Source organism: Danio aesculapii, chromosome 13, assembly GCF_903798145.1.
Source record: "Danio aesculapii chromosome 13, fDanAes4.1, whole genome shotgun sequence".
In the NCBI taxonomy this organism is placed as follows: Eukaryota; Metazoa; Chordata; class Actinopteri; order Cypriniformes; family Danionidae; genus Danio; species Danio aesculapii.
In genome coordinates this window covers 49,054,650-49,069,322 of record NC_079447.1, presented here as the reverse complement: position 1 = coordinate 49,069,322, position 14,673 = coordinate 49,054,650, and the positions used below count along the sequence as shown (strand labels likewise).

General features: G+C 36.0%; 1 protein-coding gene across 2 annotated transcripts; it reads left to right on the top strand.

The window, feature by feature from the left end:
- Positions 1-1,674: 1,674 nt before the first annotated feature.
- Positions 1,675-14,473, top strand: tbxtb (T-box transcription factor Tb). 2 transcript variants are annotated; one of them, XM_056470847.1, is made up of 9 exons: positions 1,675-1,756; positions 1,850-2,050; positions 3,880-4,144; positions 4,565-4,699; positions 5,216-5,277; positions 7,186-7,247; positions 8,745-8,921; positions 11,552-11,681; positions 12,016-14,473. In XM_056470847.1, the coding sequence occupies exons 2-9, from the start codon at positions 1,851-1,853 to the stop codon at positions 12,260-12,262; spliced, it is 1,278 nt and encodes a 425-aa protein (XP_056326822.1). In that variant the 5' UTR covers positions 1,675-1,756; position 1,850; the 3' UTR covers positions 12,263-14,473. The 2 variants fall into 2 exon arrangements, with proteins under 2 accessions (XP_056326822.1, XP_056326823.1); XM_056470848.1 differs by lacking the exon at positions 1,675-1,756 and having other exon boundaries at positions 1,821-2,050; positions 8,772-8,921.
- Positions 14,474-14,673: the final 200 nt, after the last annotated feature.

Below are 14,673 nucleotides of genomic sequence, written 5' to 3'. Positions count from 1 at the left end.
ACGCTAACTTTAAAATCAGCTTTACCTTTTGTAATTTACTTTATGTTAACATTAATTCAACGATATCTGGTTAATGTTTAAATATTTAGTCAATGTTGGTTTCAGTGTAAAATATTATTCAATTTTAGTTGACAAAAAACAAAAATCCTGATCCTGAGTGACCATTTTGAACTATTTAGCATCGTGGTCTACTTTAAATTTCTACATAAACTCGATGTTAGTTTGGTTGATGAGTAAACATTTATTCAATATTGTTTTTTTAGTGTACATGTAAATAATGATTTAATGCTGATTTAGCCATATTTTCCTATTTAGCAACGTTGAAATAACATAGGCTATTCAGGGGGCAAAACCGAAAAATTAATTCAATGATAAATTTTAATATTGTTTTAATGATAGTTTGATTGAATTTCTACATTTATTCAATGTTGATTCTGCTATTTGGATAGTGTATTGTAGTATACAGTTATAAAATGACAGAATTGATCATTACAACATATTACTATAGTTGTTTTGCTAACACAGCAATACTATAATTACCACAACAGATACTTCAAGTACTTTAATATATATTATTTAAGCCTTCTATAAATTACTATAGTATTTTATTTCCTGTGGGCTGTTTGAATGGAGAGGACAGAATATCCTACTTCTCAATAAATACATTTAAATTAATTATATAGACTCGTAGTTTTTGCAGGCCTAACACTTTACAGAAGTATCACTGCTAAGTTATAAACAAAGTGCCTTAGTAGTGTTAGTAATGTGTCAGAAAGATCGTCAACATTTGAAGCCTGTCTTTATCTATTTCACAGTACCTTATTCTGTAGTTTGGTATTAAGATGCCGATATTTTTAAACACAATTATTTTGTATAATTTTGTTGTTCATAAGAAATATTTGATATTTTCACCGATACTTTTACTGGAGGTCATGTCGCCAAGATGTCGCATTTCACGCTCTTTTATGAACGCTCATTACTGTCTTATAGCTCGTCGAGTTTGGTGGCGTTTCCTCCTCTGTTGACACCTCTGGAGAAACATTCCCACGGGCTTTAAACTCATAAACATCTTATAAAACATTCGTCAACACCAGGGAGACTTGCATTATACAGCCCTTGGTGTTTTATTAATTTAGCTAAGCTGCAAAGCTAAATGTCAAAGGAATACATCAAATGTCAACGAAATCTATCTATCTATCTATCTATCTATCTATCTATCTATCTATCTATCTATCTATCTATCTATCTATCTATCTATCTATCTATCTATCTATCTATCTATCTATCTATCTATCTGTCTGTCTGTCTGTCTGTCTGTCTGTCTGTCTGTCTGTCTGTCTGTCTGTCTGTCTGTCTGTCTGTCTGTCTGTCTGTCTAAATATTTAAATGTGAATATACAGAATTATACAATAATATACAACAATATACAAAACATATGCCAGAGTAAACTTCAGTCATTAAAAATCCTGTATTCCTAAAAAATATTAGAAGTCTTCTTTGCTTTTTTATCAATGTTCTCCAAACTTGTGCAGATAGAAAAATCCATACAATTTATTTTAAATGTGTTACATACATTCGCATAATAGATGCATATATCAAAATGTTGTATTAAATGTGACTCTCCGACCATGAAAATGTGTATTTCTTTAGTTTACATCATATCTCTGAACCAATCACTGGCCAGAACGAATGCGTCAAAGCGGAGACCAACCAATCAGAAACTTCCTAAGCAGTTCGTGGAGCGAGTTTTACCTGAGTAAAGTATTTAATTACACCTCTTCAAGTCTTCTGGGTGTATTTTGACTGGTGAGCTCACGCTGTTTGGATTTGTCTTGTTGGATCCCCTTAGAATGGAGTCCGGTGACTGTCCTGAGAAGAACATTCAGTTTAGGGTGGACCACTTATTAACTGCGGTAGAAAATGAGCTTCAAGTTGGCAGCGAGAAAGGAGATCCGACGGAAAGAGAGCTTAAAGTCGGTTTGGATGAAAATGAACTTTGGCAGAAATTCAAAGAACTGACGAATGAGATGATAGTGACCAAGAATGGCAGGTATTTCTTTTTAGCCAGACAATATGTTGTAATTAACAGCAGAATTACATCTTTAAAATGTGCATTTGTTAACATAATCAATGTTTATTTGATATGTTGATTGTTTGATTAGCTTATAGTAGTGTTATAAAATAAGTGTTGAATAAAAAAGTAATATATAAAAATTTTAAGCCTATCTTAAGTATATTTTTTAAATATAAAAACGCAAAAATAACACATAGACATACAGTACTTTCAGATTACTTTCCTTAAAAAGTAACTAACATTTGGTAACTTTTTATTACACCTATTTTCTTTTATAAAAAAGCAAAAATAGCAACACACAGGCCTACAGTACTTTCGGATTACTTTTCTTAAAAAGTAACTAATATTTAGTTACTTTTTCTTAACTATTTATACATCACTGGCTGCTCTACCAAATGGTTGACAGTATTTCGACTGTTTTAAATAATCACTGTTAAAATCAATTTAAAGAATGAATACAGCATTGTTGGTTTACAAAAAAAAAAAATCTAACAAACATATTCCTGTTGCACTAATATTATTGGAAAAAATGTTTTGTTTTTAAATAAATTGGTCTTACACTTCATATTTTCAGATTGTTCATAGTATATATATTAATTCCGGCACTTTTACCATAAATTGACATATCTACTATTTGGTAGAGGTTAATATTTTAGAAATTATGGTATGTGTTGAAACAAAAATACATTGAGTGTGTTATCTAGCGACATCAGGCGTTAAGAAATGCAATCCAATTGTTTATTCTTGGTGGGGCAGTTAAAGGCGACTTAGGATTTTATTATATTATTATTTCCAACACCGAAAAAGTACTTAATACTTCATTTTTATATGTATCTTTAATTATTTATCCTAATTCACAAACACATATAACGTTGATAATTAAATGTAGTTTTCTAAAAAAAATGTTTAAACTTTTTTTGCATAAAATGTCGTAGTATATATGAAGTTGCAAATCTGAAGTGATATCTGATTTTTTTTAAAATACACATTTTTCTCAGGCTCCTATGTGTAGATTTAGTAATGTCACTTTTATAGAAAGTAGCCTACTGTTTTTTTTTTTTTTTTTTTATAGCTTTTAAAGTGAAATAACTGAACATAAACATAGAAGGCAGAGAAAGATGCTCATTTTAGAGGATTTTTTACATGACACTAGGCCTAGAGGTTTTTGCATCTTCATTGCAAAAACTATCAGCTATTTAGCAGTTTCCGTAGCCTTTTTGTTATTCACAAGTGTTTTCCGCTTATTTACGGTTGTGGAAATATCATGGGAGTTTTATCTCTGCTCTGTCGACTTTTGATGTTGAAAATTCAACTCTGCAGTTTAACAAAGCGACTTTTATTGTCATTTTAGTAGTTTGAAATAATATAAAGAAGTAATAAAGAGAGAAATAAGTGTGTAACACAACAGAAAATGGGCTGGCGGTTTATTACAAGGTTTTGGAGCGTATATGCAACACCAACCCAGACAATATATCACTTTAAACTATTAAAAATGTCAATAAAAGTCACTTTTTTGAGCTTTTCAATGTTAAAATGCGTTGGAGGAAAGATTAAGGTCCCATAATGCGATTCAAAAGCATAAAAAAGGGGGAAATAAAAACAGCCTAAATCACAAAATACGGAAAACTGCTAATTTATGTATAGTTTTTATACCTACTGTAACTATATAGCCTATATCCAAGTTTTCCCATAAAGTTGCATTAAAGAACTAACAGAAAGAAATAATAAAAAAGAAAGAAAGAGGCAATAATATTTAACATTATTTACGGGATTTGTTAAATGGCAATGTTTCTTGCTTCCTCCAGGCGCATGTTTCCAGTGCTAAAGGTAAATATATCGGGTCTAGATCCAAACGCCATGTACTCTTTCCTACTGGATTTCGTCCCAGCGGACAATCACCGGTGGAAGTATGTGAACGGTGAGTGGGTACCGGGCGGCAAACCCGAGCCACAAGCCCCGAGCTGCGTGTACATCCACCCGGACTCGCCAAACTTCGGCGCGCACTGGATGAAGAGCTCCGTGTCCTTCAGTAAAGTCAAACTCACCAACAAACTCAACGGAGGAGGGCAGGTTAGTGTACATGATTATCGCCTGTTTAAGCATATTTGACATGATTAATTTATTCATTCAAACTTTAATACATGGAATTAAATGTAAAACTCAATCAAAACTGCGTTCATCGAAAGTGTTTTTTGAAGACGATGTTTATTTTTCTGCCATTTGATTGATTGTTTTGTGTTTTTGAATGCTTTTTTTTTGTTAATGTATATTTGTGTTAGTTTTTGGCACAAACTTAATTCCATGATAGTCCAATTAAAACAAACACCAACAAAAACATATTCCACAGCATATATAAGAAACAAATTTAATATTTTTTTTTTCGTTTTTTATTATTATTCGAACGCCCAGTTTGCTTGTAAAGCACTATCATCAGTACTAACACACACAAAAAGTACTAACAAGAGCCTGAATATGTCTTTCCCCCCACAGATTATGTTGAACTCGCTGCACAAATATGAGCCGCGTATCCACATAGTTCGAGTTGGTGGTCCACAGAGGATGATCACCACTCACTCTTTTCCCGAAACACAGTTCATTGCAGTTACTGCCTATCAAAATGAAGAGGTAACGTTGATATTTCTTCGTGGTTTTACTAACCCATGTGTGGTCGTAGAATTCTGTATATTCCGTTTGTCCTAAAGGTCAATGACCCACCTTCACCAAACATCTAAAACAAAGCAGCAACATTCATTTCAATTCTCAAACCTATTAAGAAACAACCTCATCGAACTCAAACTTCATCAACAAGTCTGTGAATGGTTTCCCTCGTCAGTGACTGTGCAGTTTTTCGATTAATCAATGGACAACACTCGTGTTTGACAAAAGTAAAAGTACATGCGTCTGTGTGTGCATGTGTGTTTGTTGGAGTGCGCGCGCGCCTTTTTATGTTGTTGTCTTCATGAAAATATGAAAATAGAAAATGGTTCACGTGTCTTAATGTTGTGGTAATTTTTAAAAAGTCATTACTTTTTTACCCTTAACTCAACATGAGGGTTATAAGCATACCAAACAAATAAACGATTGAGTTTAGCATGCTAACAATTTGGGTGATACATCTGTATTTTGTTATTCTTTTTTCAGATTACAGCCCTCAAAATTAAACACAACCCATTCGCCAAAGCTTTTCTGGATACCAAGGAAAGGTAAATTCATATTTTTTGTACTTTTATAGGATTTTGTTAAGCATTTCTACTCCACTGAATATATGTTTGAATCACTTTGAGTAAAAATAACTAGTGTTTGTGTTGTTGTTTTCAAAATGGCATGTTTACTTCAGTTTCTTACATGTGGATTTTCTAATTATTAATGAAATTGGGAAATAATTTCTTAAACACGTTTCTACAATCAAACCTAAATAAAATACAGTTTAAAATAATTTAATCTACAAGGATATTAAACTATGTTTAAAAAAGGATAGTTCTCCCAAAACCGAAAACTATGTCCTCAGTTACTCTCCCTTTACTTGTTCCAAACCTCTTGGCTTTCTTCTTCATTTATTCCCCTAGTCCCTTTATTAACCAGGGATCGCCACAGCGGAATTAACCACCAACTTATCCAGCGTATGTTTTACACAGCGGATGCCCTTCCAGCTGCAACCCAGTATACTGGGAAACACCCATACAGACTAATTCACACACTACGGCCAATTTAGTTCATTAAATTCACCTATTGTGCATGTCTTTGGACTAAGCTGAAAACCGGAGCACCCGGAGGAAACCCACACCAACATGGGGAGAACATGCAAACTCCACACAGAAATGCCAACTGGCCCAGCTGGGACTCGAACCAGAAACCTTTTTGCTGTGAGGTGACAGTGCTAACCACTAAGCCACCGTGTCACCCCTCTTTGGCTTTCTTCCTTTTGTTAAACACAGCAGAAGATATTTTGAAGAATGTTGAAAAACCTCTTACCATTGACTTCCATGTATTGTAGGAAAAAACTAATGGAAGTCAATGGTTACAGGTTTTCAGCATTCATCAAAATATCTTCTGTTCTGATCAACAGAGGAAAAAAAACGATTTGATTTACTCTCTATTCAGATGATTCTTAACTCACTATAAATAAGGATTTCTCATCTCAATATCTTAGTCTTGAAGAATGCCCCCCCCCCCCCCCTTCCCCCCCACACGTTTTCCCCGTGCTCGCGTAGGTTTTCCCCGGGTTCTCCGGTTTCCTTCCACAGTCCAATAACACGCAACCTAGGTGAATTGAACACACAAAATTTATACCATGGCAGAGGTCATAGTGAGTACACCTCCTCAGTCATCCATATCTGTCATTTAGCTAGAAATAAGCCAGGGGGAGTTCATTGAGATCTACCTGAGCTCAAACTCCCCTCTCACCCTGCAAACAGGAGGGAGCCCAGGGTAGAGGTCTGCATTCCCGCGGGAGCCGCGAGACCTGACCAGATTTCTTTCGGCGCAAGAATACATTTCCGAATAAAGCACGGGAGCGGTCGGTAACTGGTGTATTTTTGGACGAGAGTGGGCGGTCTAACAATTGTGTGTGTGTGTGAATGAGAGAGAGTGTGATGTTGCTGTCTGTGTGTGTGTCACTTGCTTGGCTTGCTTGGTGCTGTGTGTGTGTTTATACATACAGCATGTTATAGGCTGTCTGGACTCTGTATAGCTGGGTGGTTTTCGGTTTTGTTCACGGGCGTGGCGGGTAGAAAACGGAGCGGGTCGGGCAGCGAGACAACGAATGCTGAACATAAGCGGGAGCGGTCGGGTTCAGACTAAAACCTGGCGGGTGCGTGCGGGAGTGGGATTCAAAATTTAGTCCCGCGCAGATCTCCAGCCCAGGGCTCGAGGATCTCATAAGCTCAAGGCTCTCTGCAGGGACAGCATGCCAAACAAGCTTTATTATCAGCCATCAGCTAAGAGTAAACTCTTGAAAAGTATATTAAACATACAAAACCACTGAAAAATGACATTTGGACTTTTAGTTTCAACTCAAAACTTTCTCCAGACAAATTCTAAAGCCAGCCCCAACATAAATAAAGCTGATTCTGTTATAAAAACATTATAATTTTTTGTTTTTTATTTTTCAGAAGTGATCATAAGGACATCATTGAGGATGTCAGTGAAAGTCAGCAGTCTGGTTATTCTCAATGTAAGCAAACACAATTCGATTAATCATTAAATAATCATCCTTGATTATGTGATGCATGTGGATTTGAATGATTTAAGAAATCTTTCTTTAAAATCGGGACTGAACCTCTCCACTTTGTTTTTTGTTATGCAGGTACAGTTGAAGTCAAAATCATGAGCCTCCTTGTAAATTTTTGCATCCTTTGTCTAATATTTCCCAAATGATGTTTAACAAAGCAAGGAATTTTTCACAGTATTTCCTATAATATATTTTCTTCTGGAGAAAGTCTGATTTCTTTTATTTTGGCTAGAATAAAAGCAGTTTTTAATTTTTTAAAACCATTTTAAGGTCAAAATTATTAGCCAATATTATTATTTTTTTTCCGATAGTCTACAGAACAAACAACTGTCATACAGTGACTTGCCTAATGACCCTAACTTGCCTAATTAACCTAGTAAAGCCTTTAAATGTGACTTTAAGCCGAGCAATATTTGTATTAGATTAGATTCAACTTTATTGTCATTACACATGTACAAGTACAATGCAGCGAAATGCAGTTTCGGTCTAACCAGCAGTGCAATATCAGCAAGTGCAGGATACAGGTATAAGTTGTAAAGTGCAGTTATAGAAAAACTATGTTGATATTTACAGATGGATGTACTATGAACACACAATTACATTTAATGAATATATGTATTCATATATGTATTCATATATTCATTCAATAAACGAATATAAGTACAGGTTGCTATTAATAATCAGAAGTGTGCAGATAGATAAACATAATTACAAATGTATATGCACAGTGGGTGTGTACATAATTAGAAATGTCCATGTGCAGTGGGTATGTACAGTTCAGATAAGTGAATCAGTGCAATGAAGTGCAATGAATATGTGCAAATTTTAAATGTGCAAATGTTAAACAGTGCAGTGATTGTGAGGAGTATAAGTTAGAGGCGATTGTCTAGAGAACAAATCATTGTTATGCAATGATTTACCTACCCCAACTTGCCTAGTTAAGCCTTAAATGTCACTTTAAGCTGAATAGTATCTTAAAAAAACATCAAGGCAGATATTATGTACTGTCTGTCATCATGGCAAAGATAAAAGAAATCAGTTATTAGAGACGAGTTATTAAAATTATGATTAGAATATTATATTATATTATATTATATTATATTATATTATATTATATTATATTATATTATATTATATTATATTATATTATATTATATTATATTGTATTATATTATATTATATTATATTATATTATATTATATTATATTATATTATGATATTATATTATGATATTATATTATGATTATAATATAATATTATGATTAGAAATGTGCTGAAAAAATCTTCTTTCTGTTAAAGAGAAATTGTGGAAAAAATGTACAGGAGGGCCTATAATTCAGGAGGGCTTATATCTCTGACTTCAACTGTATTTATAATAATTTCCTTTATTTCTGGGGAGAAGAAATCATCCATTGACTCTCGTTTTCTTTGTTGTTCTAGTAAGCAGCTGGTTTCTGCCATCTGCAGGGTCACTGTGTCCATCTGCAAACCCTCACGCACAGTTCAACAGTGCACTGTCTCTGTCTTCGTCCCACGGCTGTGAACGTTACTCCACTCTTAGGAGCCACCGATCCGCACCGTACAGCAGCCCGTATGCTCACCGCACAGCCTCTCCTAGTAAGTTACAACCAGCTGCTACAGTGTTACCAATCAAGGTTGACCGTAAATGAAATGTTTTTAAATAATTCATATTTTGATTCAGATGTTAATTCATATTTCTGTTAATTATTATAATGAATTAATATTAAAATTAAAAAATCATTAATAAAAAAGCTATATAGACACACCGTTGAGATTTAAAGTCAATATTTAAAAATATATAAATTTAAATTATATATATAAAAATGGGTGTCATGGTGACGCAGTGGGTACACGGTTGCCTCACAGCAAGAAGGTTGCTGGTTCAAGCCTCGGCTGGGTCAGTTGGCATTTCTGTGTGGAGTTTGCATGTTCTTCCTGTGTTGGTGTGGGTTTCCTCTGGGTGTTCTGGTTTTCGGCTTTGTGCCTTTATTAATCAGTGGTCACCAGTGGAATGAACCGCCAACTTATCCAGCATATGTTTTACGCAGGGGATACCCTTCCAGCTGCAACCCATCACTGGGAAACATCCATACACTCTCATTCACACACATACACTACGGACAATTTAGCCTACCCAATTCACTTATACCACGTCTTTGAAATGTGGAGGAAAAAGGAGCACCCGGACGAAACCCAGGAGAACACGGGGAGAACATGCAAACTCCAGACAGAAACGCCAACTGACCCAGCTGAGGCTTGAACCAGTGAACTTCTTGCTGTTACCCACTGCGCCATCATGATGCCCTATACAGTATATTTATATATATGAAATATACTGTATTGGGCAGTGTTTCCCAACCCTGTTCCTGAAGGCACACCAACTGTACACATTTTCAACCTCTCTCTAATCAAACACACCTGAATCAACTCATCAGAAGATTAGAAGAGACTCCAAAACCTGAAGTTAATGGGTCAGATAAAGGAGATATCCAAAATATGTACTGTTGGTGAGCCTCCAGGAACAGGGTTGGGAAACACTGGTATAGGGCATCACGATGGTGCAGTATATATATAAGAGATGCATGAAAGTATAGCTTATAATACACATTATAATTAAAAATAGACTATAAATAAATAAAAAAGTTATAATAAAAATAATTTCTTGCAACAATTTATAATATAACTATTTATTTATTATATTCTTTCAAAATTCGTATACATTTTTAAAAATAAAATTGAAATCTTCAGCTTATTCAGAATATTTCAGCATATTTTTGGAAAGTATACTGTTAAAATTATAATTATTTAAAAAATCTATCCATATTAATATTGGAAGTTATGCAGATAATTAATAATTAAATATAAATAAAGATGATTTATACTTTTCCCTATGAGGGTTTAAAGGAATTGTATTTTTTTCATTGACTTGTTTTTTAAAGAGCCTCTAAAACTAGTTCTAGTAACTACAGACATTCCTTCAGCTATTGTGTTTGAGTTCAGACTCATAAACAGAGAAGGTGCTTTGGTGGTGGAACGCTAACATACACCGGGTTTTTGAACCTATAGCTGTCCACACAAAGCTGGTTCTGGGAGTACTTTGCATTCATTCATTCATTCATTCGTTCATTCATTCATTCATTCACGCATTCATTCATTCATTCAATCCTTTGTTTGTTCATTAATTCAATTATTGGTTCATATATTCATTCAGCTGTTCATTCAATCCTTTAATCATTCATTTAATTAATTCAATCATTTGTTCACTCATTCACTCAATTGTTCATTCAATCATTCATTAATTTAATTATTCATTCATTCATTCATTCATTCATTCATTCATTCATTCAACCATTTGTTCATTCATTTAATTATTCACTCAATTGTTCATTAATTAATTCAATTGGTAATTCATTCATTCAATTGTTAATTTATTCATTCAACCGTTTGTTTATTCAATCATTTTTTCATTCATTCATTAAATTTGTTTTTATCAGCTTTGACTTGAAACTTCTTTTTTTCTCTTGTACTTTTATCATTTTATCTTGCTATCATCCCATTTAAGTAGACTCCCATATTTCTACCATATTTTATTTATCTACACACAAAGCTGATGCACGCATAGTGATGTCGAACCACCAGGGGGAGCCCTTGCTCTCAAATGTGATATGATTGCAAGATCTGTTTAAGAGAACTTACTTAGTCCGTGCCAAAAGCCTAGTGGTTAAGTACGGCGACACATAGCACTGTAGTGCTCACGTTGACCTGAATTCGATTCCCAGCTTGAGGTCCTTTTCCGACACCTCCCCTCTCTCTGCTCCCAATACTTTCCTGTCTGTAACTTCCACTGTCCTGTACATCAAAGGTGAAAACCCCTAAAAACGAATTATTTAAAAAGAGAACTTACTTAGGGGAAAATATCCCTTACTTTCGGTAACACTTTATTTTGATGGTCCATTTGAGTATTAGTAGACTGTCTGCTTAATATCTGTTGATATTGACATTTAACTGACTATAAGAAACTGACTAAATGTCAACTTACACTAAACCTTATCCTTACCCCAACCTAACAGTCTACTTATAATCTAAAGAGAATTAGTTGCAATGTAACTTAAATTCAACAAACGGACCATCAAAATAAAGCGTGACCTTACTTTCACATCCCAATGTCGACATATATGTGAAACACCAAGTGCCTACATAATCATTGTGTGTTGTTTGTGTTGCAGCTGGTTATTCTGACAGCTCCACATGTCTGTCCATGTTGCCTTCCCATGATAACTGGTCCAGTCTACAGATGTCCTCTCACTCCAGTGTGCTGCCGATGGGCCACAGCTCTGGCCCAAACTCAAACACCAGGTGAAGCTCTTTTACCCTATCGCAGCTTATTAGTCACCTAGTGTTTATCCAATGCAAATGTATTCAGATGAAAGTGTTATTTGTGCAACTATAAGGTATGAGAAGCTAGGTTTTCATCAGCGCTAGGTTTTTGGCATTACCTTGGTCTGTCCTGGCACTTAGAAGCCATCTACCATCTTATGCTAGAGCAATGTAACATCAACTGCCAGTCACTTTGCCAGTCTTTTGATATATCAAGGTTTTCCTCTGTTACCATTCTGGTTGTATTTCATTTTAAGATGGTTTGGAACTCTGAAAGCTTATTGTTTATGTTGTGTTTGTATCGTATCTGCAGCCAGTACACCAGCTTGTGGTCTGTAGGGAACTCCTCTCAGTCTGGAAGTATGAGCAGCAGTCTGGGCTCTCACTTCCTCCGTGGCTCGGCCGGTCACTACAGCAGTCTCGCTCACCCACTCACAGCGACCTCTTCTGGCTCTCCTTTGTATGACTCCACGGCTGCTTCAGAGGCTTCACAATATGACACTGCAGCCCATACTCGCCTTCCTACAGCATGGACCCAAGTGGCACCACCATCCTTATAAAAGTCAACCCTACGGACTAAAGTTAAGCCATGTACAGCTGAACTCTCCTTGCTTTCAAGTAGGGTTGTCAAGGTATGTTCTTATGGGGTGTTCACACCAGACAGGGTTGGCGTGAATAGATTGCGTTATTCACACGTAGTGAAGCTTATTTAGAAACTAATTTCGAGCGGATCACGTGCTTATGATTGCTTGCGGCTGGTCCCGCATTATTCAACTTATGATTCACCAATCAGACGTTTTCTAAGCCACCATAAACACCCTAAGTTCCATATCACAGCCATCTTCGTTTTGAAAAATCCCCCCTTCCACCCCTACTCCTCCTCTTTTCCTAGATGGGTGGCATGGTGGCTTAGTGGTTAGCATTGTTGCCTCACAGCAAGAACATCACTGATTCTAGTCTTTACCAAGCCAGTCGACGTTTCTGTGGGGAGTTTACACGTTCTCCCCATGCTCACGTAGGGTTTATCACGGGTTCCCGGTTTCCTCTCACCGTCCAAAAACATACAACTTAAGTTAATTGACTAATCCAAATCGGCACCATAGACATGCTCCTAGTAAGTAGTTATCTCTTAAGAGCAATCACTATCTGCTCATTAGCTACTACGGCAGAAGAGTTCTCGAGATCTACCTGAGCTCAAACTCCCCTCTTGCCTTGCAAACGGGAGGGAGCCCCTGGGCTCGAGGATCTTATAAGCTCAGGGCTCTCTCCCGGGACAGCATGCTAAACAAGCGTTATAATCAATCATCAGCTAAGTGTGAACTCTTGAAACTAGACACGTGGACAATTTGAGTTTACTCATTTACTTCATTTGCATGGCAAATTCACTTCACAATAGACACGTATTGGCGTCATAGGCGGGATGTCTGTCTGCCCAGTGACTCCAGTTTCGTTGCTAAATGGCTGACATGGATTTTATTGAGAGAGTAGCTTTGCTTTATGTGCTTTAAGAATGCTGGAAAACAGCGTAGATTCGTTCGGTGCCATGTCTGGGTCCAATGGTTCCTTCAGAATTGCACCCAGCTCTGTGAGTTCATCAACTCCAAGCTTCTCCTGGATGACGTATGATTTCTGTGGTACTTCTGACTGAGCCGGTCCCAGTTTGATGAGCTGTTGTCGGGTGTCGGCAGGAGAATTTCCCCTCGGGACACCAACTACAGGTGCTATGTCATAATCACTCCCCTACTAGAGCAAGCTCCTGATTGGATAACATGTCGTGAATGTCCATCAAGGTTCATCATTCGCTCGATTCGTGTCATTCGAGTGAATAGTGTCGCAGGATGCCTAATTGCGTCTATACATTGACTTAACATGGAAAACATTTGGGCTTGTTGCTTCATCTGTGTCTGGTGTGACGGAACCATAAAACACAGCTCATTGGCCGTTGTGCTCACACGCTCAAACAGAAACTGACTGTGATTGGTCGAGAAGGTTCACCGCTCTTCACCACTATGCACCAAGTGCAAACACAGATACACGAACACTAGAGTGTTTTAAAGCTGCGTCCATCCATCAGCGGATCACTTGTATATCAGCTCATTGACAGACCAGCTGATTGATGCGACTTTGAAATTCTCCAGTGTCTGATTTGGTCAACAGCAGTGAAGAACGGTGAACTGATGACCTTGACAGCCAATCACAGTCATTTCTGTTGAGCACGTGAACACAACGGCCAATCAACGGTGTTTAAGAATGAGCTGAAATGTTAGTGGGAACTGTACGTTTTTAAAATTTCAGTAGCGATTGGTACCAAACTCGATACTTTTGACAACCCTGCTTTCAAGTAACAACTTTTTCCACCAACGTAGTAGTTACATTGGAGGTTAGTGTGATTTCACCAAGTAGGACATGTTTCTGGATCAACAACGTTCCAATCAGCCAATCAGATTGAAGGGATAAGTTTACTTTTCAACTTAGGGTTACGTGCTTCTACATCATTGTTATACATTTATTTATCCTACAGTTAGGGGTAGGGATTAGGTAGGGATTCTAGTTGATCATTTAAAAAAAGTGGCAGAAGGTCAATTTTTCTGTTGAATCATCAGTTCAATTCAATCTCACAATTCACATTAGCAAGCAAGTGTTATGTAATTTAGTTTTAGAGTACTTCCGGTTCAGACCATGAAGGTCACTTAGGGCTTTTAAATATACAAGTAACCATTCTTAAGGAATAATGCACATAAGGGTTATTTATATTTTGTCCTATTATAAAGTATACCTCATATGCACAATTGTGAAGAAAATATTTTATTAATTTTTTATATATATATATATATATATATATATATATATATATATATATATATATATATATATATATATATATATATATATATATTTTGGAATGTGACAGCATGGAAAACAATTAAAATGTTTTTTTAAATGACATTATGGTACACTTATTTAACAACTT

What these genes read in the sequence shown, in the direction of transcription:
- tbxtb (XM_056470847.1), top strand. Translation starts at nt 1,851, where the DNA reads ATGGAGTCCGGTGACTGTCCTGAGAAGAACATTCAGTTTAGGGTGGAC. An exon ending in AACTCAACGGAGGAGGGCAG is followed by an intron (nt 4,145 to 4,564) that starts GTTAGTGTACAT and finishes TTCCCCCCACAG; the next exon opens with ATTATGTTGAACTCGCTGCA. An exon ending in CTGCCTATCAAAATGAAGAG is followed by an intron (nt 4,700 to 5,215) that starts GTAACGTTGATA and finishes TTCTTTTTTCAG; the next exon opens with ATTACAGCCCTCAAAATTAA.